The following is a 27,505-nucleotide window of genomic DNA, read 5'->3' as shown; positions in this document are numbered from 1 at the left end:
AGTCCCAAATTGAAATCTCCTGTAATCCAGGAGCAGTGGCTACTGCATGGATAATGTAGAAAGACTTTGAAATTGTAAAAAACACTTAGCAAAATTGCACTTCTCAGCACTTTCCAACCAATGACATCAAAACACCTCACAAAAACCAATGAATTTACACAAACTCCTGAGAGGCAGGCAAGTATTATTAGTATCCCTTTTTTTAAATGGAGAAACTGAGGCACTGGATAATTAAGTTCCTTATTCACTGTTTTGTTTTTAAATCAGTGGAAAAACTCCCCTTGAGACCAAGTCTTAAATGATGGGCCCAATGTCATACTGGAAGTGTGTGACAGGAAGGCCATTAAGAAAACCCCTCATCTTCACATTTCTAGCAAAGAGGAGCACACGCCACTGGCTGTACTGAGGTGCTGAGATCATCCTGAAAACCCAGCTTCCCCCTATACAGGAATTCCACAGCGAGGCTTCATCTGACCCTAATACAGTGTAAGGGCTGGTCCTTCGCCTCTCTGCCAAGCGTACCGGGTGTGGGCATCTCAGTGGGAGATCTGGATGCACAAGGGCTCAATGAGGGGTTCTGGTGTAGGGGCAATGGGACTCTGGTTGTGCTCAGTGGGGAAGTCAAGGGCAGGTGGGGCTTGGTGTGGGGTCCAGGTGCTGAGGAAGTGGGACTTAATAGGATAGGGGGTCCTAGTTCAACTTGTTCAGGCTCAGTGGGCGGGGGGGGGGGGGGGTTGGGGATCTTGTTGGATGAGTCCAGGTTTAGGGGAGGAGGCTTGTCAGGGTGAGGGTTAGATGGGCCTGCTTAACCAGGGAGCCCCAGCTGCTGCTGAGGGGACACCGCATGGCAGACTCCTGGTCTCCCCCCCCAATTCCTCATCCCCTTTCTTTTTCCATCCCCCTCTCCTCATTCCCTTGACTCCCCATTCCTTCCCCACTGCCTCTTCCCCCACCTTCCCCCATTCCCACCTGCCACCCAACTCCACTGCAGGGCACAGGCAGCCTGTGGGGAGAGACAAGAAGGGGAAGGGATGGGGCAGCTATCTCTGCAGGGCTCATTGGACTAGGCAACCCCCTCCCCCACACCACCACCACTCCACACACTAGTGAGGGGACTATGTGAAGCACATGTGGGGAGAGGGCAAGGGGAGAAGAGATCCCAGCAGCAGGCTCAGTGGCAACTAGGCTGGGAAAGTGAAACCAACCCCATCCCCACTCCACACACTAGTGGGGGGGAAAGAGGAGGGGAAGCCAAGCCAACCGAGCAGGGAGAGTGCAAAAGAGGAGAATGGGGGTCAGCAAGAAGGAAGCCCACTTTGCCCACCCTGGGCCAAGGTGGGAGAAGGGGGGCTGGATGGGGTGAGGGGCTGAGCAGGAGAACAAACCTGCAGAGCAGAGCTAGCAAACCTCCTGGAGCCAGTGAGATGAATGGAAAACAGCAGGGAGAGCCTTGTGACCAGAGCTTCACAGGTGATTAATCAGCCCCATCCAGTCAGTCAGCTCCCTGCACAGAGCCCTGAGCCTCTGACTGGGAGCACTGATGAACCACCTGTGAAGCTCTACTGCCCCACAGCTTAGAGGAAACCTGCTCCTGACTGTAACTGGAGCCTTGTGTCTGTGCCATGCAGGTTCAGGGGCGGGCTGCTGAGGAGGGTCCCTGCTCCTCTGCCTTCCCAGCCACCCTGCAACCTGCCTGAACCACAGCAACCTCACATGGCAGTTGGGGGCAGGGAGGGGCAAGGCCAGCACAGCCCCAGCTTTGGGTAGGCTGTGCCTTGTTTTGCCTTACAACCCAGTTGCCTGTGGGGGAGCCCACGCAGGTGAGGGGTGGGGTATTTTTTGTTTCTCACTTGTGTGCAGCCCACAACTGACTTTTTCTGTGGGTGAGTGGCCACAACCCAAAAAAGGTTCCCTACCCTGTTCTAGGTGGAGGATGGTGGCCCAGAATGAGGTGGAGCTGTGGGACCCCACTGTCATGTTGCACCTCAGACACCAGATTGCTTTCATCCGGCTTCATTCTTTGCCTAGGAAAAATATTTTCCCTCCCACTGCCCAGTCTCTGGCTATGTTCAAAACCTAGATGTTGGCAGTTTGAGAAGAGAGTGGTGGAGAGGAACAGAGGGATGAAATTCATCAGACCCCATCAGGACACAAAGTGCCACCAACACAAGATTAGGAGACAGCACTGAAACCCCAAACTCAAAAGGCTTCCTCAGTACAAGGGAGATATTCTGAAAAAACTGCTCACCCGAAATGAGGGGCTTCTCCCTGAAAAGGAGTGAGACTTGGCAGGCATTGTGTGAAGTATCTGTGCTTGAGTCAAGCAGCAGCAGTGGCAGTCTGGTGGAGTAAAGGGGAGAGGAATAATAGAGCAGTCATGTAATCTCTGCCCAGCAGGATTTCCAAATATTTCAGAACCCTGCACTCCAGGCCAGCACGTTGTGGTCTAATTCATAGTTGCACTGCACAGCCTAGGGAATAACCCTGTCATGGAAAGATAACCCTTTCCTCTAGCTCTGGGAGCAGGGGGCATTCTAGCATGTCAGGAGAGGCCAGAGGGCATTGTGGGTACAGGAGGCCTGAGTTCTCACAAGATCTACAGAGGCAATAGAGAATCAGAGCAAGTTAGGGAGCTCTCAGAGCTGCCTTAATTTTCACTTGGGGCCCTACTGGCTCCTAATAACCTCAGAATGCAACTTTTTTCCCCCCTCCAACCTCTGTGCTGGGCTCCTTATTGCCACAAGTATGAATCGGGGCTTGTGTATATAATGTCTTGGTTCAGTGGCTATCATCCTGGGGAGAAGTTAAATCTACTTCTCCACTAGCATCCATTTGTTGATTGGCAGCAATAATTCCTAATAGCACACTAAAGCTCTTTCACCTTTATGCACAGTATATGTAGATGGTACTAGGTGATAGAGGCAGACACATCTCTATTTCTCTTATCTGTTGAATTTCTAAGGAGACCGTCACCCTATTACCAGTGATGATTAGCACACTGGTTCTTTAACACTGTAGTAGGAAGCAAGGCAGGAAGGCAGATTCTGTGCAGAAGCTCAAATATGAAGCAGAGAGATTCACAGCACAGTTGGAAGGATAATACTATTTTCCTTATTCTAATAAAGTTCCTTGTTCAGCTTTAGAAGGAAACATCTATGTGAACATGTACCATGCCAATGCCCAGGCAATTTTCACTCACAGCGTGTAGTACTCTAGGAAGAAGATGTACAATCTAGCCAACTACCTAATAGTTTGCTTTTCACTCTAGTAACAGGTGCGCTTAGCGTCCCACTGGACTGGAGAAGTAGTTCTCCATCTAATTGTCACTACAGGCTGCATGTGCAATGCTGCATGTGTTATGTGGGCCACATCCACACCACACAACATATACACTATGGCTGCGTCTAGATTGGCATGATTTTCCAGAAATGCTTTTAATGGAAAAGTTTTCCGTTAAAAGCATTTTCGGAACAGAGCGTCTAGATTGGCACGGACGCTTTTCCACAAAAGCACTTTTTGCGGAAAAGCGTCCGTGCCAATTTAGACGCGCTTTTCCGCAAAAAAGGCCCGATTGCCATTTTCGCGACCGGGGCTTTTTTGTGGAAAACAAATCTGAGCTGTCTATGCTGGCCCTTTTGCGCAAAAGCGTTGCGCAAAAGGGACTTTTGCCTGAACGGGAGCAGAATAGTATTTCCGCAAGAAGCACTGATTTCTTACAGTAGGAAGTCAGTGCTTTTGCGGAAATTCAAGTGGCCAGTGTAGACAGCTGGCAAGTTTTTCCGGAAAAGCGGCTGATTTTCCGGAAAAACTGGCCAGTCTAGACACAGCCTACCTGTGTGGGCCTGAAGCTGTCATGTGACTGGAACTGTGTGTTGACTGGACCGCAAGCAGGCTACCGATTGAGAACCACTGCCTTAGAGCTTTGAAAGTCCCTTTGCTCCACCAGAGCACATGTATACACAGAAGTGCATCTGCTGACTGATTTTCACTGACAATATGTAATTTCCATCAGGATCACTGGGAAGAACGTAAACAAATCCTGCCTCTGCAGCAGAGTTTGCTTTTCTCACTAGTAGCAGGAGCTCACAGAGCCAGTGCTAGGGATAAGCAAGACTAGGAATAGCTAGGGCCCCAAGAATGCAATAATGAGTCGTGTTTTGTGGGGGGGGTCCCATAAACTTTTCCTGCTTAGGGACTCCAATGGGGCTAGCACTGCCTCTGGGAGCTTCTGACACCCCACTACAGCCCTTTCCACTTCTAAGTCCTTATTCACAGTTAATGAATTATATATGTGACAGTGCCAAGTACACCAATCAGTCCCCCCAAAATCATAAAATGGCTTTAAACATCATGAGATTAAAAAAAAAACAGAAATATGTAGGCTTCAATTTTCTGTCTCCTCTTTGGCTGTTGCTGTTCACATTTTTCAGCATTTCCTGGCAATTATGGGTATGTCTACACAGCAGGGCAAAAGCTGAATTAAGCTATGCATCTTGAGCTATGTCAATTACATAGCTGAAGTCAAAGTAGCTTAATTCAGCTTTTGGCACTGTCTACACAGCAGGAAGACAAAGGAAGAGCAGTCTTCCTTCCACTTGCCTTACTCCTGGTGACATGAGGGTTACAAGAGTCAAAGTAAGTCCTCCAGCTGGACTTTATTTCGAAATAACGGCTTGTAGTGTAGACACGCTCTTTGTTATTTCGGAATAACATCAGTGATTCCAAAATTGCTGCTGTGTAGAGGTACCCTAGGAGAGGTAGATGCCTGTCAGTTGTCTTTAAAAAAAGGTGAGATTCCCATGTAATCACTTGCCTCCAGGAGCTGAGGCTTTTAAGACAACCCCCAAATATCCAAAAAGACTTCTCAAAAAAATGGTGAGAGCTGGCAGTACTGAATGCATCCAGAGGTAGAACTCCTCATTTACTGCCATTTGCAGCGTGTAATTTCCACTGGGAGAGAAGAAATCAAGCTGCCCCTGCCTTTGCTAACTTGCAGCAGTAGCGCTTAACATCCCACCAGAGCCCAGATCTTTCTTATTCTCCATCCCCGTGTATGTATATTTAATACCACTCCTGCTTTACGGTCATTTTCATTTGCACTCTAATTTCCGCAGGGAATCAGTGGGGAGCCAGACCGTGTACAATACTGCGTTAGCAGCTGGGCTTGCTGTTCCCACAAGCAGCAGGAGTTCCTAACAGCGCGGATCCCTCCCCACCTCTCCTGTCTCTTGCACTGAGTCATTTCCAATGAGCTCGCTCTGGGGAGCAGGTAACTACGCCCGCTCCTGCTGCTGCGTTTGCATTTCTGCCTAGGCAGCGGATGCAGCAGCAGCAGCAGCAACTCCGGAGCCAGGGCTCTCGCAGCTGTGATGTGGCAGCGGCAGGTCGGATCACGTTGCGAGCCCTGTGCGCGTACCAGCTCGAGACAGGATTAAGGAGGAGGCTTTTAGGTGCCAGTGGTAGTAAACGTGGGCTGCGCGCACACATCCTGCGCTCATTATCAGCCTTAAGAGGAAAGTGTGTGTGTGTGCCGGGAGAAGGGAGGGGGAGGGGGACAGGAGAAGCACGTACCACCAGCCCCCCCTCCCTCCGAGCAACGGACTTTCACAGGGGTGTGATTTCATTTCAGTGCAACGCCTCTCCCAATGTCACCCTCTCTCGCGCCGCCTCCTCCTGGAAACTCCCTTGCCACAGCGGTGCGGTCTGTGACAGTCATACAAGCACTCGAGCCCTCCCCGGGTGTGCGCCTAGAGACACCAACCCGCGGCAGTCGGTAGCCTCGACTTTCCGGGAGCTCCTGCTTCTTTCGGAAGGGCGACGTGAAGCGTGACAGGGAAATGGCTGCGGGCATGGATGGGCTCGTTGTGATCACCTGCGTGAGGCAGATTTAAACCCCCCCCCCCCCCCCCCACGAGACTGTAGATGGCTCACTGAAATCCACAGGCAAAACACTCCGTCTGCACCGAACGGAGAAACTTTAAACTCCCTGCACGGGACTTGGCAGATGTCAGTGGCGCTCAGGGCAGGTTTGAATGCAACTTGCAAATTGAGACCTGTCAGACTAAGGTCTCCCCTAGTACATTACAATTCTTTCCCCCACCCCCTACGCGTTTTGTACAGGACTCCCACGTTGTCTTCGCGTTTAAATCCAGCATCCTTTATGCTCTAGGTGAAATCTCTCTCCCCACATCCATAGACTGAAGAGCAACCAACCCCCCAGGCGCAGAAGGCACCACGATGGGGAGTGCTGCGTGTATTTCCTTACAGGAGGAAACCTCCGCTGACTGCATTGCCACTTGGAAGATGAATAGCTGGACAAAGTTGGGTTTTTTTTCTTTTCCGGTCGCCTGGATCAGCTGTCCCCGCCTCCTTTCTCTCTCTCTCCCCCTCCCACCCAAACCCCTAGTCTGGAGCTTGTATGGTACGTTCCGCACGTGAGCTGGGTGCTGGTCTGGCTGGCGACGCGCGTGCCCTGTGGCCAAACACTGATCAGTGAGTGCAAACTACCAGCACAGTGTGTGACTGTGAGTGCATGAGTGGGAGAGAGAGAGAGACAAGGAGAGGGGAGACAAACTGCTTCACACTTTCCCCGGTGCACACAAGAGACAGCGGCTGCATGTGCACAGTTTTGCTCAAAGATCTCCAAAGACTCTCAGCATCCCACAGATTCAATCAAAAGCAACAACAAAAAATCAGCTGTTGTCAAACATGGATGAAGGAATCCCTCGTTTGCCAGACAGGCAGTTGCTAGAACATGTGGATTTTATAGGGTAAGGAGCCAGTGCAATCTCTCTCTGTCTCTTCTCACTACAGTGTTTCGTTGCTTCTTCAGAAGTGATCTAAAGATGTGAAAAGCTAGATCGTTCTTAAATGCTGTCTGATTCTTGCTTCTTTTTTGCAGTAAGGGACTATCTTTGGAGCTATGCAATATTATAGACATTTCTTATTATATGTTTTTTCTCTTTCTGTATGTATATATTTCCACTTATGAACGTGGTAGGTAGCTTATTTACATACTACATTGAATCTTTTTTTCATTTTTGCAGACTGGACTATCCATCCTTGTATTTGTGCAAACCCAAAAGAGGCATGAAAAGAGATGAGAGTAAGGTAAGAATAAGTTTCTGAAGCTCTTCCTGACCTACCTTGGGGTTCAGTGATTTTTATAGCATAGCTTTACCCATGAACCGCATCTGAGTTTCTTCCTTTTTAACTTCCCCTGAATTATAAATGTGTCTACCGGATAACAAGGGAAGGCTATAGGTGCCTTGCAATTTGCACTACCATATGGACATTTGTGTTTGGATTGTCATATTACCTGAATGTAACATTTGACTTTTCCTCATTTTGCTAATTAGGAAACATACAAACTGCCACATAGACTGATAGAAAAGAAGAGGCGAGACAGGATAAATGAGTGCATTGCTCAGCTAAAAGATTTATTGCCTGAGCATCTGAAATTGACGGTAAGATATATATACTTTATTGTCTGCAGCATTATACAATATGTTTCTTGTGATGATCTAAAAATTTAGAGACAGGTGCGTGCAGCTAAAAGAATGTGACTTGCGTTGGATGCTAAAGGTTTTCTACAGAGTCTATGTGACTGAGTTTAAGGTAGCAACTTGCTTTTATGTGCTTATGTAAAAACAGATTCTTTAAATATAACACCCTTTTCAAAGGGAGTTGGCTTAAGTTATAGACACAGAATATAATGGTCAAGTGTATTGTGTTAGTAACCAAGTGTTCCTTTCCCCCCTACTTTTCAGACTCTGGGGCATCTGGAGAAAGCTGTAGTTTTGGAATTAACTTTGAAACACTTAAAAGCTTTAACAGCCTTAACGGAGCAACAGCATCAGAATATAATTGCTTTACAGAATGGTAAGTCAATTTCAGAAGATGCCAGCACATAAACACACTCAGGAGACATGGTTGTTAAATTGGAGATCTCATAATACTATAATTCATAGGGGCGAACCTTTGATTCCCCCCCCTTGAAAGGAATATAATGTGTTTATTGTATTATCTGGCCAAATGCTGACCTCCACTGAGATGTCACCAGCCAAATTACCATATTAACTCCCTGCAAATATGGGCATTTCTGTCGCAGGAGGAAAAGTAGCCTGGATTGAAAGGCTTTCATCAAAAGATCACTGAAGTTACCTTTGTTTTGAATGAAAAGGAGAAGCCAAATAGCAGGCACTCCCAGACCGGTGTTCGCAGATGTATTTAAGTTGACTTTTCTTTGCCTTCCCCTTCCCATATTCTCCACCACAGGGGAGCGGGCTATGAAGTCCCCCATTCAGTGCGACCTGGATGCTTTCCATTCGGGATTTCAAACGTGCGCCAAAGAAGTCTTGCAGTACCTCTCCCGGTTTGAAAGTTGGACTCCCAGGGAGCAGAGATGCGCCCAGCTCGTGAACCATCTGCACGCGGTTTCCACTCAGTTCTTACCCAGCCCCCAGCTGTTGACTCCACAGGTCCCCGCGAGCAAAGGATCCTCCTCCTCCTCTTGTGCACAGGATCGCACCGGGCAAAAGCTGGAGGCTCAGACTAACTGCGTGCCCGTCATCCAGCGGACTCACCCGCCGGCCGAGCTGAGCGGGGAGAATGACACCGACACAGACAGCGGCTACGGGGGGGAGAGCGAGGGCAGGCCGGATCGAGAGAAGGGCCAAGCCGCGAGGCTGCCCAGCCTGACTATCAAACAGGAGCCTGCCGGGGACGAGGCCCCAGCGCCCAAAAGGCTGAAGCTGGATTGCACCAGCAGCAGCAGCAGCAGCAATAGCCACAGCGCCCCCCTCCCTTCCGCCGCCGCGCTCAGCCCGGACCCGGCCGCGGCTGCCCTGCTGAGACCCGACGCCGCCCTGCTCAGCTCCCTCCTGGCCTTTGGAGGAGGCGGGGCCGGGGCTCCCTTTGGCCAGCAAGCCGCGGCCCCGCTTTGCCTGCCCTTCTACTTCCTCTCCCCCTCCGCGGCCGCCGCCTACATGCAGCCCTTGCTGGACAAGAGCAACCTGGAGAAATATCTCTACCCGGCCGCCGCCCCCATCCCTTTGCTCTACCCCGGAATCCCCGCCCAGGCCGCCGCTGCCTTCCCCTGCCTCTCCTCGGTGCTGGCGTCAGCTGAGAAGGCGAACGCGGCAGCCGCCGCCTCGGCCCTCCTGCCTCTCGACGTGGTCTCGCCTTCCCCGCACCTGCCCCATCCCTTCGCCGCTGCTTGCGAGACAGGCACCAGCGTGGGGGACAGTGACCTTCGCTCCCCGGAAGATCTTTTGCAGTCCGGAAAGGAAAGCCCCTGAACTGGGCCACAGGTCCCCAGGGTTCAGCCCATCCCTGCTCCCGAGTAGGGAGGAAGACGGATTCCCCATCCTACTCAATCATAACAGCAACCATAAGAATCAACCTGCCCACCCACCCGCCACTTTGTGGTCTCACAGGAGAACGCGTGAATCGATTCGCACGCTGTTTCCGTTGTTGGTGTTTCATTTCTTTGGGGTTCTCTCCTGCTGCTGCTCCTTCCCCTTCCCTTACTCTGCTGTAAAAGATCCTTTGCATTTCTGTGTTACATAGAGAATCACTCACTGTCTCCACATTTACCGAAAGGGAGCAAATAGAAACAGGCTGAACGGTCAGGTTCAGTTTCCGATCCAAAGTCTCAGTGACATCTGAAAGTGGGTAGGCAAAAAAGTTGACATGGGAGCCGCAGACGATATCTGTGGACACTCTAGAAATGTGTATTATTAATAATATATAAAAGCAGCTAAAGATCACACGGTATCTGACTCAAAGTGGGGCTGGGGTCCTTAACTCTAGCAGCTGCTGCCACTGCTTAAGAATCTTTAAGGATTAAATTTGCTACTCAGTATTTTTTTTTATGTTTGGCTTTATAAATGCATAAATATGTTAGAAAAGAAAAAAAGAGTAAGGATTGTTTTTCTCTAAAGTAACTTAAATGTTGCACCTTATTTTGAAAAGGTTTTTTGTAGTATCTCTATGTTCCACTTAGTAATTTGCACTTGTTTAAAGATTGGTTCGTTGTCAAAATGGGGGAGGGGCAGATAGAGAAGATGAGAAGAATTTTTAAATATATACATTCGCACTTTATTGACAAATGGACCATGAATGAATTGATCTTGAGCCCAGTTCTTCAGTGCTTTGAGTACCCAGAGTTGCTACTGGCTTCAGTCAGAGTTTTGGATGCGCAAGGAGTAGAAGATCAGGCCCATGCTATAATGTCTTATTAGCTAAGATATACAGAGGTATGGCAAGTGCATTTGTTTCCACCTTGTCCTTATTTAATTTCAATATTTTCCTGAGTTTTTATAACCTTGCTTTATAAAATGAATGTTTCTGCACTGAACTATAAACAAAACAAAAAACTGACAACCCTAAACTAATTTTATCCCAAATTAAAAACTAGAGGAAATTATTAAACGTGTCAGTTTTTAATTAGAAATGCTTATAAAATATGGGATAAGGACCCATGCAGTCCTTCTGTCTCCAAATTTTGTGATTTCCCTTTCTGGAGACTGTACAGATGCCAGATAATCACACAGACAAAGCTTTTTAATAAGGCTTAAAACAAGACCTTGCCTAGATATTTTTAGTTTGTTGCCAAGGTAGCACTGTGAGAAATCTCACTTGAATGTTATGTAAGAGGTGAGACACAACTGTCTGACTCTGAGTGAATAAGTATCCTGGGTCTGTTAGTCAGTTTGGTTGCATTTGCTGCTGCTGTTGCTACTGTTTGCCTCAAACGCTGTGTTTAAACAACGTTACAAAAAATCTTACTAGCCTGCAGAATGGCTGTATGTAAATAGTTGTTAATACATCCAATTAATGATGTCTGACATGCTATTTTTGTAGGGAGAAAATGTGTTAATGATATTTTGAGTTAAATATCTTTTGGGGAGGATTTGCTGAAAAAAAGTTGCACTTTTGTTACAATGCTTATGCTTGGTACAAGCTTATGCTGTCTTAAATTATTTAAAAAAATAAATACTGTCCGCAAGAAAACAGCTGTTTTAGAACAGTTTAGTATGTGATATTAGAAATCAATCTTTATATACTCAGTATTTTCCAGCACTCCACAAATTCTATTATCTAAATATTTACACACTATTTTGTGAATTACAAAACTCTTACTAAGGAATAAAAGCTTTAATACACAACAAGGGGTTGTCTAATAATTAAAAATCCTACATTAATACATCATGATGGATGCATAGCAAATCTTAAAAATGTCTAATTGTGTGAATATAGATAGCAATTTGTGTTCACATTTTAAAGATGGTTTTGCATGTTTGCTTTGAGTTTAATGCATTGTATTTTATAGTATATACATTACACAAAACACTGCAAAAAGCATGCACACATCTAATTATGTTTTAAATTGGTCTATACTTTTCGCAGTACAGTCATTCTACATTACATGATAAAATGTAACAATTCACGCTACAGATACTGTACATATTTAGTAACTGCCCACACTTATCAGACTATAAGATTTTTATGTCAGGTTGATGGCATTACTTTAATGAAAGTTGGGGAAAGCGATGTATATCTGAACTAGAAATGCTGTAAACCCCGCTCCCTGCCCCAGCTTTATAGGGAAACAATCAAGTAATTTACACTATGGGAAAATGTTCCTCTAAAGACTAACAGTTTTAATATAGATGAGATTTGGGGCTTTTTTCCTTTAAAAATTTCATCATCTTGTTCCTGAGAAAATAATTTAAACAAAAAGGAGGGAGAGTTTATGTAAGATATAAATATATAAACAATGTTGTGTGCTCCCTCTACTGGTTCTTTAGTATCAATTAACAATCAACATGTTTTCATAACTACACTGGAGTAACTACGTTGGATCGAGCTGGAGTACAAATGTAGCATATTTTAAAAAAAAGGGAGCCCTGTTAATTTCAATCAGCCTTAGAAATACAAGATAAAGAATTCTGTAAATAACATCTTTTTACAGAACAACTCAGATGGCATTACAGGCAAATAAGTCTACCTATAGACAGCTAGATGAATCTATGCATAATATTAAATTATATATACACATTCATAGAATCATAGAGCTGGAAGAGACCTCAGGAGGTCATAAAATCCAACCCCCTGCCCAAAGCAGGACCAGCTCCATCTAAATCATTCCAGCCAGGGCTTTGTCAAGCCAGGACTTAAAAACTTCTAGGGATGGAGATTCTACCACCTCCCTAAGTAACCCATTCCAGGGCTTCACCACCCTCCTAGTGAAATAGTTTTTCCTAATACTCAACCTAGACCTCCCCCATTGCAACTGTAATATTTATTTCTTGTAATATCTTCTGATACTTTATGATAAATTATTAATAATGGACTAGATCAGTGTTTCTCAACCTTTTTTTTTTATAAAGTATCCCCTTTTCCAATATATATACACACAAGTAATCCCCAGTACCTACAGTTTTCAGACACATTTTTTTTCTACCATTGCAACACATTTGTTTAAACAACTTAATCGTAGCCGGGCGGGTGATGAAATTTTAGGGTGTAAAATGTACAAAAATAATAAAATGCGGTAAAACTTAAAACAAAAATTCAGTTTTCTCCAAATTTCAGTTGTGTTGACATACCCCACCCCCAAGACTTCTCTCAAGTACCCCTAAGGGTACTTGTACCACTGGTTGAGAAACACTGGACCAGATCATGCAACAATTTACAAGTAATTATATTGACAAATAGTTATTCATGGGTTTGAACCAGATCCCATTGATTTCAGTGGTGTTTGCATCAGGCTCTGTGCCTGGGATTTCAATAGACTCAAAGAAGTAAAATTCAATTAGGCTTTCATTACACAAAAAAATGCCCCAACCTGTTTCAGTAGATGGGTGGAGTCTGATAGGGTTTGTGGTGAAAAGGAACTACCCCAACAGTAAGGGAGGGAGTCTGGTATTCTGGCCAGACGAAGAGAGGGTGCTAATTGGCCAACATATATCAAAATTCTGTGATTGAACCTGGAATGGGGCCCATATAGAATCCCTTTCAGCTCCCTTCCAGCAGCCCCATGCTATCCACCCTGAAGTAGCAATGGGCATCTGGCCTGACAGATACGTAGATCTAGCAAATCATCCATTTGGGGGTTAGGCAGATCTTTTTCTTCCAGTGGACTAGAGAACTTTTCACCTTGCTCACAGTACCCTTGAACCACAGTGGGGTAAGTAGGAATGCACTTAGTACCTAACCGAGGTAGTGGAGGTTGGGTTCTTAAATCTCCAGTGTTCTAAAGAGGATAAATGAACAGTTCCCAGGGGCAAAAGATGTGGGATTTTGGTGATGGGCCTTGGACTCATGGGGCAGCGTTGAGACCTTGTGGGCCTTGGAGGCTGAGGTCTCAACCATTCTCTATCCTTTGTCCCCCTCACAGGGCAGAGAATGTTAGGACTCAGAAAGCTGAGGGGAACCTACCCTGAGCTATGGGTTATCTGGTAGGAGCCTTGTAAAAATGCCTCCCTCCCCTCACCGGAGCCAGTTAAATGCCAAGTGTGGGTGATGGATGAGTAGCACCTCCATCTATGTTAAAGCTGAATAAAAGTTGTGGCCTGCCACTTAATTCCATGCATGTTTCTGTCCTTGTTTCATCACTTTGTCCACATCAAGTGGCACTTTTTTAACTATAATAGTATAAACCTCACCACCATCCCTTCCCCTTTTTATGGATGCAGTTGGGTGGATCAGCATAAATGTGCTTATAATGATGTAAGTAATTTCCTATACAGGAAAGCTCATAAATTATACAGGCCTAAGGCACCTTTCTATCAGTATAACTATCTTGTTCTGATGTCAGTGTGTTGGCCAAAAACAGAACAAAAAACATTAAAAAAACCCCACAACAACACGCCCTTAACTGACATAGTTACCAGTATAAAATTTGTGATGATCAGGCTTATGGCCTCTTTGAAAATCCTATCCTCTATGAATAGGGGTTACAGGTTGGTATTAATATCACTTTAGCCTTCATTGGATTGTAATCCTATCCCAACATGCTTAGTTTTATGTTTCAATATTCACAGGTACAGAAAAAGGAATAATTTTTATTAGTCATTGCCTAAAATAAGTCAAAGTTCATGTCCAGTTATATCTTCAAGATATCCTCTTTAATGCTGTTGCATAAACAAAATTTAGAGATTAAAATATGAATAGGTCAGGTTTTTTTTTAAAGGTAAAAAAGTTCATAGCTAAAACTGATAATGTGTTGTTGGAGGGGGCAAAAAATTACTGGTGGAAGGAAAGCTAAGAGTTTTAATTATGAAATTTCTGGCTTCTATCAATTCCATGCCTTAGCTTTATTTGAATAAATTGTTTCCACATTTTCTTACAGTGAAAAATAAAATAGATGTGAAACTGATATTTTAAAAGAAAATTATATTTGTTCTTGTGCAAATGCATATTTAGACATTATTCAAGTTTGTGTTTACTGCCTGATTTTTTATTTTAGTATAATTTGTGGGACCACTTCTGTATTTCCTGACTTTTAGAATGCAGGACTGGGCTTTATATTTTTATATATACTTTGCTACATAATGTATTTCTCAGACTATAATATACAGGCAGTCCCTGGGTTACGTACAAGATAGGGACTGTAGGTTTGTTCTTAAGTTGAATCTGTATGTAAGTCGGAACTGGCGTCCAGATTCAGACACTGCTGAAACTGACCGCCAGTTCTGACTTACATACAGAATCAACTTAAGAACCCCAGGCGTCCCCAAGTCAGCTGCTGCTGAAACTGATCAGCAGCTGATTCCAGGAAGCCCAGGGCAGAGCAACTCTGCCTGGGGCTTCCTGTAGTCAGCGCTGGTCAGTTTCAGCAGAAGCTGACTTGGGACGCCTGGGGCAGAGCAGCTGGGGTGCTGCTGGGTTGCTCCAGTAGCGCCGCTCCTCGGTGCTACTGGACCAACCCAGCAGCACCCCATCTGCTCTGCCCCAGGCGTCCTGATTCAGCCGCTGCTGAAACTGACCAGCAGCGGCTGAATCAGGACCTGGGGCAGAGCAGCTGGGGTGCTGCCGGGTTGGTCCAGTAGTGCCCAGAGCGGCGCTGCAGGACCAATCGGCAGCGCCCCAGCTGCTCTGCCCCAGAGTCCAAAACAAAAGCCTAGTCTGCTGGGGGGGGGGGGAGCACACTAGCTGCGCCCCCCCCCCCGCAGACCAGGGACACGGGGAGCAGAGCCGCAGCGGCAGCGGGGTGCCGCGCCTCTGAGGCTTTGCTCTGGCAAAGCCTCAGAGGCGCGGGACCCCGCCGCGGCTGCGTCTTCAGTCCGGGTGCCTGTGGTCTGCTGGGGACCGTCCCCAGCAGACCACAGGCACCCAGACTGAAGCGGCAGCAGCGGCGGTTCCCCGCGCCTCTGAGGCTTTGCTCTGGCAAAGCCTCAGAGGCGCGGGAACCCGCCCGGTGCCTCTGGTCTGCTGGAGACGGTCTCCAGCCGACCAGGGGCACCCGGACTGAAGCCGCAGCCGCGGGGGGGTCCCGCGCCTCTGAGGCTTTGCCAGAGCAAAGCCTCAGTGGCGCGGGGAACCGCCGCTGCTGCCGCTTCAGTCTGGGTGCCTGTGGTCTGCTGGGGACGGTCCCTAGCAGACCACAGGCACCCAGACTGAAGCGGCAGCAGCGGCGGTTCCCCAGACCAGGGGCACCGGAGCAGCTTATGAACGGGGCTTTCTCGCCCCGATCTCCGGGGCGAGAAAGCCCCGTTCGTAAGTGCGGATCCGACATAAGTCGGATCCGCGTAAGTCGGGGACTGCCTGTATAGGCAAATGTATTCTCTTATATAACAAACTGTAAAACAGGTATTATTTATCCAGTATATCATGGTGGCATGAAAGGTCCCTCAAACAAGGGGAAAAGACTCATAATATTGCAGACCAAACAGGATTAACAAGTATCTCCTGCAGGTTAAAAGAAAGCAGAAAACCTACAAAGACTGGAAGAAAGTAAATTCGCAAGGAAAGCTACCTCTTAGAGGTAACAAGGTGTAGGGGAAAAGTGAGAATTGCCAAAAGCAAAGCAGAGCTGGACTTTGCAAAAGAAATTAAAACCAACAGTAAAAGACACTTTAGCTATATAAATAAATAAATGGAAAGAAGAAGTGGGACTCCTAAGCAGTAAGGACAGGCGCAGATTAAAGATAATTAAGCAAGGTTTATGGGTAAGGGTAGGGTGGCTAATAGGAACAAGGATGTGGAAGTAGAAATTACCATATCCAAACTGGAAATCAAACTTAAGCAACTTAATGAGATTAAAATGGGAGGCCCAGGTCATCTCCATCCAAGAATATTAAAGGAACTGGCATGTGAAATTGCAAGGATTTTTAATGAAACCCATAAACTCTTGGGTTACATCCTCTGACTGAAGAATCACAAAATATAGCACAGGTTGCACCTCTAAAATCCAGGATTCTCTGCTCTGGCAACATCCATGGTCTAGCATGACCACAGATGTTCCAGGATCAGAGAGTCTTGACACACTGTAGGGGGGTGGAGGTCCGGGAGCCAGCACATGGGTCAGCTGGGCTTCAAGGTGGGAGGGCAGGGTGCTGGTGTGTGATTCAGCTGGGCTGTGGGAACTAGAGCACTGCTCTGTTGGGCTGGGGAGGGGCCAGGAGCTGGAGTATGAGCCAGGAAGCCTGGTGCAGGGAGGCCAGAAAGGGGGACTGGTAGCAGGGGACCAGAAATGACCTGGTCTGGAAAAATCCCTTATCCGGGACCAGTCAGGTCCCAAGGGTGCCGTATTAGGGAGGTCTAACCTGTACCTTTATTCAAGAAAGGAGAAGTAATCAGAAAAACTAGAGACCTATTAGTTTGACCTCAGTTATATGCAAAATCTTAGAAGAAGCCTTCAAAGAATAGTTAAAGACAGAGGAAAAGGGTAATAGAGATAAGATACAGTATGATTTTACAAAGGCTAGATTGTGCCATACCAACCTGATCTCTTCCTTCGGGAAGATAACTATTATTTCCAACAAAAGAAATGGTGATCTAGTCTGATTTTCAGTAAATATTGCCGTATCAGTAAAGAGCCTAGAAGTTGAAAAAAAGATTGCTTCTTCTTGATCCTACAGATGTCTGTTCAGGTAATAATAAAAACAGATTGGCTGCGGGTGCCATATGACTCACTGTACCTGTTTTGAGGATACAGGATTTCACTTTCTGGAGCGCACAGCATTTTCTCCCTGCTAGATTCTCTGTCCCTGGTTTTTGGAGACTGGCTCTTTTCAAGTCCACAACCCTCTTCTGTAGCTCATTCGCTCTCACCACTACCCTATTGCTCTCTCTCTCTCTGGGACTCTATGCAGTCCTCTTTTGTAACTTGCTCTTCATGGTTTGGCCCTGTGAGCCAGCTGTCTCATGCAGTCTTCTGCTCCATTGCCCAAGCTCTGCCACTTGGCCTGTGGCTGGGAGAGAAACCTAGGCCCAACAACTACTCTGGGTTCCAGTCCAGGTAACCTATCTCTAGGAGGACTTATGTTCTACTAGCTCCCAGCCACTGTTTGCTATTTCCCTGGATTCATTTTGGCTCCCCGTCTCTTGGTTTACTAGCTCAGACTCCTTCCACTTAGAGGGAAACTGCAGCCTGCTTAACTCTGTAGTCCAAACACACCTCCCTTCTTCCAAGAATTGACTGTAAACTGCTTCCCTAGGACTTTTCCTACAGCCCCTCCCAGGCCTCTGCTCCATCCACCTTTTGAGTAAAGTCTTCAGGGTCTGGATTCCCAGGGTTTTTACTCTCTCACTGGGCATCTGTCTTCTCTAATACTCTGAGGCTATGTCTAGACTGGCATGATTTTCCGGAAATGCTTTTAACGGAAAAGTTTTCCGTTAAAAGCATTTTCGGAAAAGAGCGTCTAGATTGGCACAGACGATTTTCCGCAAAAGCACTTTTTGCGGAAAAGCGTCCGTGCCAATCTAGACGCGCTTTTCCGCAAAAAAGCCCCGATTGCCATTTTCGCGATCGGGGCTTTTTTGCGGAAAACAAATCTGAGCTGCCTACACTGGCCCTTTTGCGCAAAAGTTTTGCGCAAGAGGACTTTTGCTTGAATGGGAGCAGCATAGTATTTCCGCAAGAAGCACTGATTTCTTACAGTAGGAAGTCAGTGCTTTTGCGGAAATTCAAGCGGCCAGTGTAGACAGCTGGCAAGTTTTTCCGGAAAAGTGGCTGATTTTCCGGAAAAACTGGCCAGTCTAGACACAGCCAGGGAGTGGCTGCAGGCTTTGTCCCTTTCTACTGCCAACTGCCTGGCTTTATACTAACCCTGCTGGTTCTTGTCGTCTGGGCTCCATCATCAATCAGGGACTACTCAAGCCACAGCTGAGAGGAGTTAGGTGGCCTGTCGGGTTCACTGGCCCCTTGTCAGTCTTGTTAGCATCCTCTAGGCTAGAGTAGGCACTGAACATCCCATCACACAGAGTCACCAGTCTATCACAAGCAGCAAGTTCACTGTGGCTCCAGTTGTGGCTGTACTAGTCTGGGCAATACAGAGCTGCTCTGCCATGTGGAGCCCTAAGAATCATTCTGCCACAGAGAGCTCACAAGGTGCTGAGAGGCAGCATGCCTGCTACCACCACACTTGACCAAGGTGTAGCCCTGGTTTGCTGGTCCCACTCTGTTGGCTTGTGCTCAAGGCTGGGTGGTGGCAAAGAGTAAGGAAGGAGTTATGCCTCCCCAAGAGCAGGCTGGGATTGCCTGGTTTTATGCAGGTCAGCAAAGGAGGATGAGGCGGCTTGTCCCTGTCCCCTGGGGCGTGGCACTATGTGCAGCATGTGTAAGAGGTCTGGGGAGGCTAAGCTTCCCTCAGCACAGGTCTCCCCTCAAGAGACATGCTGGCCCACCACCACCACCTTTGGAGCACCAGAAGCAAAAGGCCATAGAAGTGAGGGATCCCACTGGCACCTGCACTGTGGCCCTGCTTGTGCTCCAGTCCTCCTTTTCTCTGGTTCTTCCCCTGAGGTACCCTCACTTGCTACTCACTCCTCTTCCCCCTCTGCCACCACCCTCCATCACTCACATAAGGCAGAAAAAAATGACGGGGGTTACAGCTGTGGTCCCCTGACTGCCTCCCCATTCCAGGGAGGGAGTGGAGAGAAGCAAGCGGTGTGAGTGTGGGGAACTTGGGGGAAGGGGCAGCGGGAGGTGAGCAGCTGGTGTTGGGGAGTGAACCTAGGAGAAAGGGAGTGAGTAGCCAGTGGTGCCTGGCACCTGTGGCTCCCCTACTTCTAGGAGCTTGCAGCACTGTTATGTCAGTCTCCCCAGTCGGAAGACTCATACACCACTTATGTCTGGCACTATTTGGCCTTGTATTTTTTTAAGTCTAAAAAGTTCCCATGATACAGATTCTAAGATTGGATGGGACCATTGGGATCATCTAGTCTGAGCTCCTGTATAACACTGGCCACAGAACTCCTCAGTGCCACCCCCCAGATAATTCCTAGAGCAGGTCCTAGAAAGTGATGGAGACCCCACTATGACCTTCGATAAGTTGTTCCAAAGGCTAATTACTCTCATTGCTAAACTCTGTCCTGTATCTAGTTTGAATTTGTCTGGTTTCAATGTCCAGGCATTGGATGGTGCTAGGACTGAGGAATAGTTGCCCATGTAGGTAGATGATGTGCTTTTGTGCAAGAGCATCCATGCCAGTGTAGATGCTCTCTTGCACAAGAAAGCTCTGATGGCCATTTTAGCCATTGGGCTTTCTTGCGCAAGAAATTCATGTTGCCTGTCTACACTGGCCTCTTGTGCAAGAACAGTTGAGCAAGAGGGCTTATTCCTGACCGGGAGCATCATAGTTCTTGTGCAAGAAGCACTGATTTTGTACATTAGAACGTCAGTGTTCTTGCGTAAGAACTCCCCGCCAGTGTAGACAGGCAGCATGTTTTTGCGCAAAAGCAGCCACTTTGGCACAAGATCGCGCCAATGTAGACACAGCCTCAGAGAGTGACTGCTGCTTTTCCCCTGGGGAAGAATGAGCTGGGCTCAGCTTCCAGTTTCTTCTTTCTGAACAGGGCCCAGCTCATTCTTCCCCAGCTGAGCTCCCTCACTTCGTTAGGGGACTACTGAGCCACCTTTTTGCCCTGTCACCTGTGGCTTGTTGAGTTAATTAGCCTCCTTCTCAGTTTACATTAAGTCTTTCCAGGCACCTGTCAGCAGAACACTGCCATCTCTAGGGATTTACAGACTGTAATTAAGTCATCCCTTACTCCTGTGGTTCTCAACTGGTGGTGCATGGTGACTTTTTTGGTGGTCCACAGGAACATTGTCCAAAGTCACGCGGCATGACTACCATAGAGAAATTTTGGGCCAGCGTGACCGGGAGTTACCCAAATCTGTCAGCACACGCAGTCACATTTATTTTGCCATTTTCATCAACTTACAGGGTGTGAGACTGGATTTTCGTGTTTGTTGCACGTTAAGTCCAAACAGAGGAATCGGCTTGCAGTGTGTGGAAACCATTTCATATTTAGCTAGAAGCCATTCTGTATAACAGAATCCATTCAGTTTCTTTCTTTTGCACGTACGCCAGTGAGTGAACTGACCTTCACTAATGTGAGGAAAAAGCCAGAAATATGAGTTGTTGGAATGTGTTAATGAACCATTTTGAGTCGAAACTCTTATTCCCTAAAACCTGTTTCTTTGCTGATAACCATTTATCTTTGAAGTTTGCTTTGATGGTATGCCCTGGCATCAAACTTGTTTGGTTAAGGGTATAAAATACTAGGATTGATTGTGTTGAGTAGCCTTACTGGGCCCGGCTCTGCTGGGACCACGTTTGGCTCACTTTGTGCCTTATTGATCAATAAAGCTTTTGTTAGCTGCCTAATCACAGAGGAGCTTGTTTTGCTTCAACAAGTGGAAAGCGATATTCGTTGTGCATTATCAGATACCACTCCAAACATTGAAAAGCTTGTCAGTGAGAAGAGAATCCAAAAATCTGTTAGTAAGAAATAAATTGCAAACTAAAATGTTCATTGTCTGCTCTTTTTTATCATGTCTCAAAAAGGAGGTGGTCCACGAAAATATTTTGATTGGCCTGGTGGTCTGTGGACTGAAACGAGTTGAGAACCACTGCTTAATCCCATCTTTGCTAACATAATAGAGGCCGCTCCGTAGGTCTGTTACAGATTTTTTAATTATTTAATCATTCTCATGGCTCTTCTCTGAAGCCTCCGCAATTTCTTAGCATCCTTCTTGAATTGTTGGCATTGACAGTGTCAGAATGCACCAATTAACTTCCACTCTTTCCTGCCCCAAAGAAAGCTGGTTTGGGTAAGTAAAGGCAATTAGATAATTAGGCTACTGGGCTGGGTGAGCTAACCAACTTGAGACTGATAAAGAGGCACAGAAAGGAAGTGCAAGAGGAAAGGAGAATTAGGATTAGCTGAGCCTAGTCTTACAGAGACACAGGTGAAAGAAGTGCACCTGTAAGAGAGTGGCTGGTTGCGGGTGGAGATCTGTTCCATCCTGGTGCTGGGTATGGATGGCCCACCCCATCCCTCCCTTTCTGCCCTCTCCTTCCCCACAGGAGCCCAAACCACCATCCTATCCCTGTGGCTCTTGGCCCTAGTGCCGGATGGCTAGGAGCAGGGGTCTGAAACAGCACTAACAGTCCCTGGATGGTGTGGCCACAGCACCCCCAGGCTCCAACTCTGGTTCTTGGGTGGCTGGGAAGCCTGGGGACTCAGTGGCTGGGCAGCACAGTAGCCACATCCCAGCCCTGAGCTCCCCACGCATCCCAACCCTGTGCCCTGAGCACCCCACCAAAGGGGAAGTTTCAATATGACTGTACCTGTAAGAAATTTAAGTTACTTTCATTCCTGCACATAGCTCTTAGGAAAGGGAGATCCCCTAATCTTCTTGGGTACCGAGAAGATGGTTGAAAGAACAGAGGACATTGTAAATGGTCTTGGAACTATGGGGCTACGTCTATACTGCACCCTTCTTCTGCAAAAGCTTATGCTAATGAAGTGCGGAGTAGAATATCGCTGTGCTTCATTTACATAATTAATTAGGGTCCGTTTTTGCACACGAGGCTTTTGCACAAAAAGGAGCTTTGTAGATGGCTCGTTTTTGAGCAAAAACCCCCTCTTGCACAAGAGCCGTTCTTCCTCATTTTTTCAGGAGAACACCTCTTGCAGAAGAGGGGGTTTTTGTGCAAAAAGGAGCCATTTACATGGCTCCTTTTTGCGCAAAAGCCTCTTGCGCAAAAATGGCCCCAATTAATTATGCAAATGAAGCACGGCAATATTCTACTCGGCGCTTCATTTGCATAAGCTTTTGCAGAAGAAGGGTGCAGTATAGACGTAGCCCAAATGTACTGGTGAAGGAAATTCAAATAAACTGCACACTGCTACAGGGCATAAGACACTGCTACAGGGCATTGGAACTGTATTTCAGCAGCACTAACACCACTACGAAGGCTAAGCTAAACTCTCTACTCCAATTTAAGGACTGATTGTTTATGCACCCCAGGCTACATTAGTTCTTTTGGTCATGGCACCACATGGGGTACTCATGGTGCGCTATCTACTGCAACCCCCATCTGGACACATTCATCCTTTTTAGGCTGGGTGTGTTTAAAAGCACCTAAACACTGATTTTCACAAAACAGCTTCTACAATCCATTTGCACCAGAGAGGAAATCTTCTTTTAACATTGGGCACTTTAGTTTTTTAAATAGCAATGCAGCTGTACACTTTCCCCCACAATTGACCATAACGGGATGACTGGCCTAATATAAAACAAGGCCTTGCTCCTCCTATGAGCTATGGTAGAGAGATCCCTAATGCCTGCATGGATTCCCACTGAGATCAGTGGGAGGCCTTTGTTGGAGTGCAGAGTTTTGCTCAAGGTATTGCAGCTTGCATAATTCACCACCACTGTAGATTCAAAAGAAAAAACCTTCAGTTTCATCTGACTTTTTCACTTCATTAACAAAGTTTGATGAGTCTAGTTTTCATTTTTAAAATGCTTGCAACCAAACTTGAACCTGTATAGACAGTTACTGAAAAGAAACTAGAGGGAGTACAGGAACTGTTCATTACTGAGCACTCTCTAAGGAGCAGTTCTACTTGGGAAAATAGCGATGTAAAAATGGCTTTTTCTTTACTCAGCAGAAAATTGGCTTCCCTACAGTATTCAAAGTCCTATCTGCTTTACTGAGCCATGATTCTACTCTTGTTGCATTTCATCAGAAGAATTATTAGCTAGGGCCCTCAATCTTGCAACAGACAGCATGCAGGTTGAAACACTTGTACACAGGTCCAATTCACTTTAATGGGGCTCATCTACATATATGCAATGCTTTGCCATGTTCGGTTAGCTATTGGATTGAGGTTTTAGGGCCTAAGTGACGTTAAATGGATTTTAATTCAGTCCATACAGGCGCATCCCTCCAACTCCTTTTGTGAGCACCTCCCTTACTCAAATCAGTATTTTGCATCATCTATTTGATTAATCGATAGGGCACCTACGGCTGTTGCTACACTTCAAAGGCGAAAGTGCCCTGTGGAGACTGGGAGCAGCTGGGGACTCCCCTGCTGACCTTGGGCTCCATGCAGCGATGCCTCTTTGAAACGTTGCGGGGAGCCTGGCATCAGGCTCCTCATGGGAAGCCCGGTGTTAGGTTCCACCCAGGATTTCAAAGCAGCAGCACTGCACAGAACCTGGGGTCAGCAGGGGGGAGACCCCAGCTGATGGCAGGCTCCTGGTGGTGGTGCTGCTGGTTTGAAACACCGCCTGCAGCCTGGGGACACCCCAGCTGGTTCCAGGCTGCATGAAGTGTTTGAAAGCGGCAGCGCCACGTGAAGTCCGGGATCTGGCCCCAGACTCCATTTGGGGCTGCTGCTTTGAAGTAACCCCTCATCTCCCCCACTCCTTGTTCCCTCTTTCTGACAGAGGCAGCAAGGGGAGGAAAGTAGGGTTGCCAGTTGTCTAGTATTGACCCAGACAGTCTGGTATTTTCGCCTCCTGTCTGGTAAAAAAATTCAGAAAAAACCAAACACCTAAAATGTCCAGTATTTTCTGATATTTTTCCCAGCCAGGAGGCGAAAACACTGGGTGCTTACCTGGTTCTGCAGGGGAGCTCTCTGGCCCAGAGCAGGAAGACAAGATGACGGACAGCTGCCGGCAGACCTGTTAGAGCCAAAAAGCCTCAAAAGCATTTCTTAAAGGAGCCATGCTGTTTATTTTTATTTTTTGCTTAATAACTCTCGGGGTTTTTTTTTTCTCAACAGAATTTTTTCCCAGGTGGGTTTTCTTTTTTGGGGGGTTGGTATTTTTGGTTATAACATCTGGCAACCCTCTGGGGAAGCGACTAGTCAACTAGCCTGACAACTATCCGATAAGGATAGTCGACTAGTCCACTAGCCATTCACATCCCTACTCATGACTAAAGATTACAGCTAGGGGCCGAAAATCAAATTGCAGGGCCAAATTCTGTCCTCGGAATCTGTCCTGGGGACGCTCATATGCAACTGAGGGCAGAATGTGGAAACTTCACCACTGAGGCCAAGGCACAGACCAGAAAGACTGCGCGTTGACTACCAGATCTGGGGGCGAGTTTGCAGGCCTGGCAGCTAGAAAGAAAAACCTGCCTTTTTACTTGTAAACTGAGCCCATTTGCTCCGAAAGCCATCCAGCTGCTTAGACCTGCACTTTCAAGTATCACATACTCTTATTTTCTGTTGCAGCGTGCGACGTGCTTAGATAACATGTCTACGCAGCTCTGGAGACACAAACCAGCATGCGATTGCTATCTTTGTGTGTGGGTACACACAGCTGTCCCTACACACGCAACATGCTGGGGAGGGGGGTGTCCTCGCAGGCTATGGTATCCGTTGTGGCTTTTCCAGTGCTGCACATGTGCCCAGAGAGCATGTGAGGGGTTTATTCCAGCTCACCCATCAGACTGGATTTAATGCCAAGAGGGTATCTGCGGCTACAGAGCTCCGCGATGTGATTCAGTGCAGTGTGCAACAGGGCTTCACAAAAACCGGGAGAGGGGGAGGGGGAGGGGGATAATTCCGTCGGCCATTGGATCTGGAAGAAGCGCCAGGAGTCCAAAGAGAGAAGCATTATTTGTTGCCTAGCAATAAATCCGCCTTGACATCACTCCCGCCTCCCCCCGGCCCGAGTGCAGGGCTTGCGCGGGAGGTGGCGGAGCGGTGGCTGCGGGTCACGTGCGCTCACACGCGGCGGCACACGCTGGCGGGCATGTGAGCCAGCCCGGCTGCGGCAGGCAGTGGGGCCGCGGCAGGGAGGCGCCGGCGAAGAGCGAAGGCGGCGGCCGCAGCGCTCTCCCTCCGGCGCGGCTTGGCGCCCTCTCCCTGCGGAGGCGGGGCTGCAGGGTGCGCCCCAAGCAGCACGGGCCCGATTGTCCCCTCGCTGCCCTCCAGAAGCGTATTTCGCTCCTCCGTAGCGAGGGCTGCAGCTGCGCAGCGCGAGGGGCTTTGCAAAGTAAGTACCAGGCGCCTTCCTGGTGGGGAAACTGAGGCACGGAGCGAGACGTTGGTTCTTTTCTCCAGGGCGCTGGACAGGTCAGTGGCAGCACCAGGAGTAGCGCCCACGTCCCCTGGCTTGCAGTGCAGTGCCCTGGCCACCTAGTTACTACAGATCTTACCAGCTATTGATAATATGGCTGTAGAGCCCTGTAAATATCCGCTTTATATCCGTGGGTATTCACATCCATGAATATGGTTGCAGCATTCTGTCGCTCATTTTTGTGGATAAGGATGAGGGTACAATTTTTGTACCTGTGCAGGGCTCTGTATATCAGTGGACAATGTGCATTCAGCTCAGCCACTCCTTCAAAGACTAAATAAGCACACAACTCTTCTGTCCTGATTCTATAACAAACATTGACATTTACATCTACCATATTGACTCATCCCTAAAGTGGGTCTGATCCTGCCAACACTTACACACACCAATCATTTTACTTACCACTGACTTTATTGGCTCAGGAAGTAAAGTAATTAGTATGTGAAAGGATTGGGCTCTGTATAGTATCTTTGAAAGGTACTCAACCCAGGTGGGAAGATTAGCAATCAACTGGTTTCACAGTACATTGGCTACACTAGTAGTGGTTGTACTGGATGAAATTCTGGGACAGATCAGTGGGGGCAACATGCACGTGGGGAAAATGCTAAAGGATCTTTAAAAGGCCCAGTTAGGGGAGGTGGGACATCAGTTTTGAAATCCCATGAGAGAGACAAAACCAGTTAGATAGACCAGTCAGTTTGGGGTAGTCCAATGTCCACTTTATGTGTTGATGTTCTTTAAGGAGACCTGAATTTGCCTTGATCCCTTAGCATGCCCCTAGACATCCTGTTTACATGCAGTGAAATGGCACTTGTGGCCTTTGGATATGTCTGTATGTCCAACAACTCCAACAATGTCATCACAGATTACAGGAGACGATACGTTGCGGAGAGGCAGTACTCAAGGTTTAAAGTGAGTTAGATCCAGGGCCATGACATTCAAGAGAGTCACAAAATGTGTTTCAAACAAGGTTATAGTGTAATAGTATGTAAATACGGACTGGCTGCTTTCAGGAACAGAAAATATTGACTCAGAGCTACATAGCTCCTGAGACCATAAGTTGAAGGATTAAAACACCACAACCCAGGGAACTGTTTTATTGGCAGGTATTTTTTCTCTGATACTATTCTCTAAATAAGCCTGTTTATTAGTTTTGTGAGGATTCACTTTTATCCCTGATTACTTATGGTGGACAAGGGAGGCTGCAGGATCTCCTCTCTCACTGACAGGGAGAGTATCTAAAGATGATACTTTCCCCCCTTTACCTCAAGCAAGAGCACACTGTGGTGGAGGGAAGGGACAATCTTAAGAGCCCACCTCTTTCACTCAGTTTTGGGTGGGTTTTTTTCTACCTCTGTAGTTGGAATTGTCACGGGGAATGAGACCTGGGCGTTGAGGCCAGCACTTGTTCCTGGTAAGAGTACCTCTCTCCTAGGGACATTTGAATTTGTCTGGCTCCCTTCCCCCTGTGGGGAAAATTCATGTTGAGGAGGACGGAGGAACATGTGGGGAAATTCTTCTCTGTCAGATTGTATCATGAAAGGCAGCTTTGGACAAGAGCACATCTTTTCACTAACCATGGCAGATTGTTTCCAGCACACACAAATAGAATGGGAATTGTAGGGTCAATGTAATATACACAGTTGTAGAAGGGCTTCTCTGGGAGCAGCAGGGATTATATTAAACTAACACTGTTGCCTTCTCATCTTGTAATGGTGTCTGCTTGGGAGGCCTAAACGTAATTTTACATTTTCTCGCATTAGCAAATAGAGGCTAGTAAGATCTAAGAAATACTCCGAGGCTATGTCTACACTATGGGGTTTTTCCGGGATAGGTATCCTGGAAAAACTCCGCTGCATCCAGGAAACGCGTCTGCTCTTCCGCTTTATTTTGCGGAAGAGCAGATGCCCTCTTTTGGAAGCCCTGTCTTCCTCCTCCCACGAG

General features: G+C 47.2%; 1 protein-coding gene across 1 annotated transcript; it reads left to right on the top strand.

The window, feature by feature from the left end:
* The first annotated feature begins 5,526 nt into the window (after positions 1–5,526).
* On the top strand, positions 5,527–14,358 carry BHLHE41 (basic helix-loop-helix family member e41). Its single transcript, XM_089769812.1, has 5 exons — positions 5,527–6,770; positions 7,047–7,110; positions 7,359–7,466; positions 7,770–7,881; positions 8,278–14,358. The coding sequence occupies exons 1-5, from the start codon at positions 6,709–6,711 to the stop codon at positions 9,297–9,299; spliced, it is 1,368 nt and encodes a 455-aa protein (XP_089625938.1). The 5' UTR covers positions 5,527–6,708; the 3' UTR covers positions 9,300–14,358.
* Positions 14,359–27,505: the final 13,147 nt, after the last annotated feature.

This window comes from Pelodiscus sinensis, chromosome 1 (assembly GCF_052426305.1).
Source record: "Pelodiscus sinensis isolate ZL-2025 chromosome 1, ASM5242630v1, whole genome shotgun sequence".
Taxonomy (NCBI): domain Eukaryota; kingdom Metazoa; phylum Chordata; order Testudines; family Trionychidae; genus Pelodiscus; species Pelodiscus sinensis.
Note: the sequence above shows the minus strand (reverse complement) of the source record. Positions and strands in the feature narration are given on the sequence as shown.

Bases quoted from the DNA above. Each gene is read 5' to 3' on its own strand.
- BHLHE41 (XM_089769812.1), top strand. From the start codon at position 6,709: ATGGATGAAGGAATCCCTCGTTTGCCAGACAGGCAGTTGCTAGAACAT. The intron at 6,771-7,046 runs GTAAGGAGCCAG...TCATTTTTGCAG, and splicing joins GAACATGTGGATTTTATAGG to ACTGGACTATCCATCCTTGT. The intron at 7,467-7,769 runs GTAAGATATATA...CCTACTTTTCAG, and splicing joins CTGAGCATCTGAAATTGACG to ACTCTGGGGCATCTGGAGAA.